Below are 6,000 nucleotides of genomic sequence, written 5' to 3'. Positions count from 1 at the left end.
AGTGTGGTGACACTTGGCTAGGCTGCTAGGGGAATGAGCCAACAAAAGTCTCTTACTTAGGGTCGAGCTAGAATAGGCTTAGTAGGGCCCATAAGTGTTCCCTAATTGCTTTTCTCGAATGAACATTTCTCATTCCCATACTTTGGCGTTCATGGAATTATATCTTGGTATCGTATCGGTTGCATATCGGTCTATTGACGAGATGCATGCCATAAGTGTTCCTTAATTGTTTTTCCCTAATGAACATTTCATTATACTTTGGGGTTCATGGAATTATTCTTGGTATCGTATCGGTTACATATCGGTGTATTGACGAGATGTATTCCACATGGAAAAGAAGTATTGGTACTGGCTGGACCTAATGCTGATACGGATCCACCAAACTTGATACCAATGCTAAGCAGATATGGATCAACCGATAGAGTTAAAAAAGAAGAAGTTATTTAACCAAAAAGTGACCATTTAATTTGGAATTAGACCGATATGGTCCAATACAATCAATTCGTATAGATATCGCCAATAACTGATAAGATTCTTGATACATTGATTTAAATCAATTTTGAGGTCCTTTAGATGGTCAATCCACCTATTTTTGAATGGGAAAAAAGAACTCTGTTTGGTAGTGTGGCTTAAACCAGTCACCACAATTCCCATGTGTCTATCTCTCTCCTCCCCATTTGAAAAGAAACTTCTTCCACTTTGTTTTGAGGAGGAGAGAGAGACACATGGGAGTAATGGTGTAGGTCATACTCCCGGACAGAAAACTACTTCCTGAATGAATGTTATTGGTTCAATTCTACCTTAAAAAAAAAAAAAAAAATTGTTAATAGTTCAAGTTGGTGGCCCGAGCCCATGCAAGGTCCTAGATCTCTAAGGCTTATCTTATAAGCCCAGCTAGCTCCAAGCGTGTATAGTAAGTAGTATGCAGAGGAATTGTTTGCGGCAAAACCCACTTTAATTAGGGAAAATGGCACAGGTGATGAAACTTGAAACTTGAAGTGTGTCCATTAAATCTTTCTATTTCAATTTTATGTGGTGATTTGTATTTTGGAAGTTGTAAAATATAAATCAAATTTCACTGAAATTATGAAATATGTGAGAAGCACTTTTAATTTCAAAATTGAAATTGCTTTTACTCTTGCTTTTTAATGAACACATGGTTAATTTGATGGGTAAAGTACTATTTTCATATTAAGAATAAAACACCGTCCTCATTTTCCTAATGTTCTCACCATTGCCACCACCTTCCCAACTCTGCCCTACTCTACCACCACCACCACTCTCTTCCAAAGAAATATAGAGAATTTATTCCTAGAAATTGAACTACCAAATGGGTTTCTTTTTCTTGAAATATTCCAGGTTGATGCAACCAAACAATTTCAATTTCTTAACAAAAACTTATTTGTTGATTATTTCATGAAGATTAATCCGAAATTGAAATAGAAATCATTCCAAATCAGGCCTAATTCCTCCAAAGATCTGAAATTTCCACATCATCCTTTCTTTTTGCACACTTAATTGGGCTTTCAAGACCTAGGCCCATCCTAAATTTCAGGTTGGTTGAGCCTAAATATCAGGCTTTTAAATCTGGACTGAGTTTTGGCTTGGTAGAAAACGTGGGGGTCAGGATTAATCATACACAAACATGATATAGGAATCCTTTTCTACACACCTAATGTAATTGCCACATGTATCAAATTCTTAGCTAGGGAATATCCCAATTAATATTTGCATTTTGACAGTCTCCACGAAGGTCTTGTTTGTGTAAATGCAAAATTTCTTTCGGTTAAAGTTGTTCTCAATATAATTTTTGGTATTTAATATCAAATCAAATGGTTCACAATCCTATTTTACGGGAATTTTTTTCTTTTTCATCTCTTTCACATCTTATAAAATATGATTTTTCACTGATTATTTTGATTTAAAATACACAAACTACATTGACAAAAAAAGTTTACAACGACACAAGCATGGCCCTCAAAATTGTATAACAATGGAAAACTAAAATTGATATTGTAGACAACAAAAAGGTGGATATCAATATCATGTCTAGAAGGTTTACCAAAAAAAAAAACATCATGTAGAAGAGGTAAAGTAAAGCTCAAGCCCTTATAGATCTACATAGAGTGCCCAAAAAAGATATGGCTCGCCCCCCCCCCCCCCCGGGGTTTTAGTCCCACATTGGGTTGGCGGGGTGTGTGTGTTTGTGTTTATTTGTACTCCGTGGCTTGAAAGGTTTTGTTGACCCTTTTGAGCTGGTGTGTGCACTTGACAAAAAACACTTATAGTACCCCAAAGTTTTTCATTTGTTGGATCTTTTTAGGGAACAGGGCGGCTAGCATTTGAGTTTTGCTAGGTACTACCTTTAATGAAGGAGAACAAAGAATAATTATCACTTCCAATTCGCGGGCACCTCCCATTCCTTCAATTCCTTTAATAGGGGGAGTGGATCCCACCTTGGACAATGTTTTTGGACAGGGATAAGGTGGTCATCTCCATCCCTATGTGAAGAATTAGAGGAATTGAAAGAGACAGCGAATTGGAGGGGATAATGATTCGCGGACAAGCATGACAAAAATTAGAATCCCATAAACTAGGAAAATGTAATCTCAAGATCCACATTCGTTTGAAAGAGAAGTTCAGTTAAAAAGAGAAACTTTTCACTCACGTCACTTTAAACCAACAAAAGCAAAATGCCTTTTAAAGAGTATTTAAGGCAAGTATGATGACAAAAGTACAAGGGAAGGTAAAGGCCTAAACCAGAAAAGAGGATTTCCTGCAACAAAATATGAATTAACATATAAAGAGGGAAAATTGTAAAAGAAAATTTTGCTTTATTAGAAGATGCACGTTATTACCCAACAAAAAAAAAAAGAAAAGAAGATACACGTTCAAAATTTCAGTTGTCAAAAATGAATTGGGTAGAGTTTCCTCAAAAAATGGTTTTAAAAAAATTTCCCACGAAAAGATAGGGAAAAAAAAAGGGGGGAAAGAATCCTCCACTGTACCACCCAGAGTACACAGAAGCCACCCATGGTGCAACCCTGCAACTTACCTCCATTACAGAGACAAAAAGAAACTTGCCTCCATGGCTTCCCCTCTAGGCGCACTCTAACAAGAAATCGTCGACACCATTTGAATACTGAACGTCAAACCCAGTCAACTGTGGCATGATAGAGGTGCGGCACCTTTCGCAGACAAACAGCAACGGCGGAGCTTCGCTGTCTTCAATGCCGCCGCAACGCGTGTGCTGCCACACCTCGCATATGTCGCAAGCAACCATCCTCTCCCCGTCATCGTCCTTCGCACCGCAAGAACAGTCCACCGTCCAATTGTCCGTACCGCCCTCGTACCGCAGCTTCTCCTTCTCCAACTCAACCCCACTCCCCCTCACCCAAACCTGCGCACCCGACTCCACAGTTCCAAAGAGCACCTCCTCATCCTCTACCTCCCTCAACCCCTCCACTTCATTAGCCTCGAACTTTCCCATCAAGCAATACGTATCTCTCATCGCCCTCTCCACCGCTATCTTCAACTCTCCCACCGTCGCATACGGCTGAAGCACCACCAGCTCACCTGGTGGTAATGGACGCGTCAGGAATGATTCCATGTCTGTTTCACTCGGAATCACTCCACATTCGAACCTCAGTAACTCATCCTCGTCGTTGCAGTGCCATTGTTTCACGAAATGCTTGCAGTCCAAAACAACCCGACAAGCCAAACCCACCAGCTCCGTCTCTGGATAGCCTTCCAGCAGCACCGTTCGGTACAGAAACAGAATATCTTCGTAAATGTTCGATCCATCCAACGAATTCGATAACAGTATCTGAGCACGAAACGGCTTCTCCAAAACCACATCATCTACAGGAGTTACGTTCCTTACTTCCACTGCAACAATTCCGTCAACCACCTCATCGATTGTATACTCTAGCACTCTCGTGGATGGATTAATAGCTCGACGAACGACATGATTGCCGACGATGAAGTTGTTCAAAGACTTTAGGACGAAATCAAGGAGACCCGTGTCCCCGATCTGCAGTCTGGCTGCGTCACGCACTTCCTGCCGAGACATTCCAACTTGGCTCTTGTTGGTGGCTTTCTTCTCTTTCAGTGCTTCGACTATCACTTCAGCAGCGTATTCTAACCGCCTTGAAGGCCATCTGCTCTCTGCATTTGCCGCAAAAGGAGAGAATTTTCTGAGCTTCACTGGTTTCTCCTTTGATGGAGACTTACGTTTATAGGTTGATTTTATTGGTGGTTTCATGGTTGCTGCAGACAAAATGATTTTCCTTTGAACGGGAGCTCTGGCTTTTAGGGCGAGCATGAAGCGTAGGAGATCTCTGAGGGTGATTAACCTGGTTTCACTTGCGTCTCTGAAATTTCGAATTATGCCTTTGAGTTGTTCCTCTTTGGCAGTATCGATGAAGTCGTTGAGGATCTGGTCGAGATTCAGAGAACTGAGGATTTCAATTGCTCTGTCGTATTGGTGTTCTGTAACTCCGAAGCTCCCACGGTGGAATTTGTAACCCCAGCGCCCAAACCAGGGGTGCCCATAAGCGACGCCGTGAAGCAATCGGAGATCCATGGATCTCTTCTTCGACAAATCTACCACTGTAATTTTACTGCCGGAAGAAAACAAGAACAGAATACTCAGAATTTTCAGATTGAAAACCTTCTCATGGAAATTGAAAAAATTCAGAGACATTCTATTTTACCGAGTTCGGAGTTGCGTGCAAATGCGATCCCAGAGATCCATGACCTCTCTTCCGCACAGAGACTTCGAACCCCCTTCGATTCCGTTGATGCAGAGAAGATGCCCGAATCCATTACAATGAATTAAACCATGCAGGAGGTGAGTTTGAAGATCGAAAACACGTCCTTCCAGTGGCCTAGTCCACTCGTCGTCGATCGGAATTATCAAGTGGTATCGGCGCTTCGACACGAAGTGATGACTCCATCCTGAAAAGATATCAAGAACCCAAATCAGAGAAAATCAAACCATTCTCAATTCTAAAATTTAATTGAACGAAAACCACAATCGAACAACATTAAGCTGAAGTCACACTCACCAGCACAGTAATCGCAGAATCAGAGAAAACCAAACCCTGATTCCCAATTTTCCCAATTCTAAAACCTAAATTAAACCAAAATCGAATAATATTAAGCTAAACCTAAACTCACCAGCACATCGGCAATGATCGCAGAAAGGGCGACGTGAGTATTTCACGCTCTCTTCAACTGTAAAGAGAGGAAGAGCAACGCCATTGTTTTCATTAACAAGCATGGTACACCAGGTTGGCATCCCTTCGACCTGGTATTGTTCGATCTCTCCACATTCTTGAACGAACACTCTAATGTTGTCTCTAAACGGACCTGTGAGATCGATTGGGCATCCTGGATCTCCGAATGTGTGAAATCCAAATAACTTCGGCTTTCTTACTCTCTTTTTGCAGGCTTCGAAGATAGTGATCGACATTGGAGAATCTCGTTCTTTCTTTCTTGTCCCTTACTCATACACATAGAGAGCGAGACAGAGAGACAAAGAGAGAGAAATCACAAATATCGATTTGTTTCGTTCGGAATAAGTTTGTTGCAGAGTTCGAAGGTTTGTTACCTGCTAGAGCCTCTACTGGGTTAGCTATGCGCATGCGCGCTCGAATTCGAAGTTTCGAATAAGTAAAGACTATTTTACAAAAATATCCCTTTTTTGGTTTCGGTATTTCTCTTTAGCTTCAGCTTATTATGGTCATTTTACTATGAGATATTCACGTTTCTTTGCATTGGCTTTATTGAAATCTTACTCTGAGAACTCATCTGGACTGTATATCTGGAATCATTTCGGGAGTGATCAGATGGAAAGCCGCGACTAGACGTCGAGAATTTCCTATCACATGGCCAAGTTGATGGTCCCACTTGGTTTCAGTTAGTTGGGATCTTTGTGTTATAGACAGTTGATCGTTTGTACCGAGGAGTCATTATTTTGGCCTCTCCCAATAAATA

The 6,000-nt window shown here is 41.0% G+C and overlaps 1 protein-coding gene across 1 annotated transcript; it reads right to left on the bottom strand.

Moving 5' to 3' along the window:
• Positions 1-3,091: 3,091 nt before the first annotated feature.
• On the bottom strand, positions 3,092-5,523 carry LOC122669394 (PHD finger protein MALE MEIOCYTE DEATH 1). Its single transcript, XM_043866152.1, has 3 exons — positions 5,182-5,523; positions 4,716-4,959; positions 3,092-4,622 (listed from the first exon to the last, which is right to left on the bottom strand). The coding sequence occupies exons 1-3, from the start codon at positions 5,474-5,476 to the stop codon at positions 3,101-3,103; spliced, it is 2,061 nt and encodes a 686-aa protein (XP_043722087.1). The 5' UTR covers positions 5,477-5,523; the 3' UTR covers positions 3,092-3,100.
• Positions 5,524-6,000: the final 477 nt, after the last annotated feature.

Source organism: Telopea speciosissima, chromosome 7, assembly GCF_018873765.1.
Source record: "Telopea speciosissima isolate NSW1024214 ecotype Mountain lineage chromosome 7, Tspe_v1, whole genome shotgun sequence".
Lineage (NCBI taxonomy): Eukaryota > Viridiplantae > Streptophyta > Magnoliopsida > Proteales > Proteaceae > Telopea > Telopea speciosissima.
Note: the sequence above shows the minus strand (reverse complement) of the source record. Positions and strands in the feature narration are given on the sequence as shown.

Bases quoted from the DNA above. Each gene is read 5' to 3' on its own strand.
- LOC122669394 (XM_043866152.1), bottom strand. From the start codon at position 5,476: ATGTCGATCACTATCTTCGAAGCCTGCAAAAAGAGAGTAAGAAAGCCG. The intron at 4,960-5,181 runs GTGAGTTTAGGT...ATATCTTTTCAG, and splicing joins CGATCATTGCCGATGTGCTG to GATGGAGTCATCACTTCGTG. The intron at 4,623-4,715 runs GTAAAATAGAAT...TTCTTCCGGCAG, and splicing joins TGCACGCAACTCCGAACTCG to TAAAATTACAGTGGTAGATT.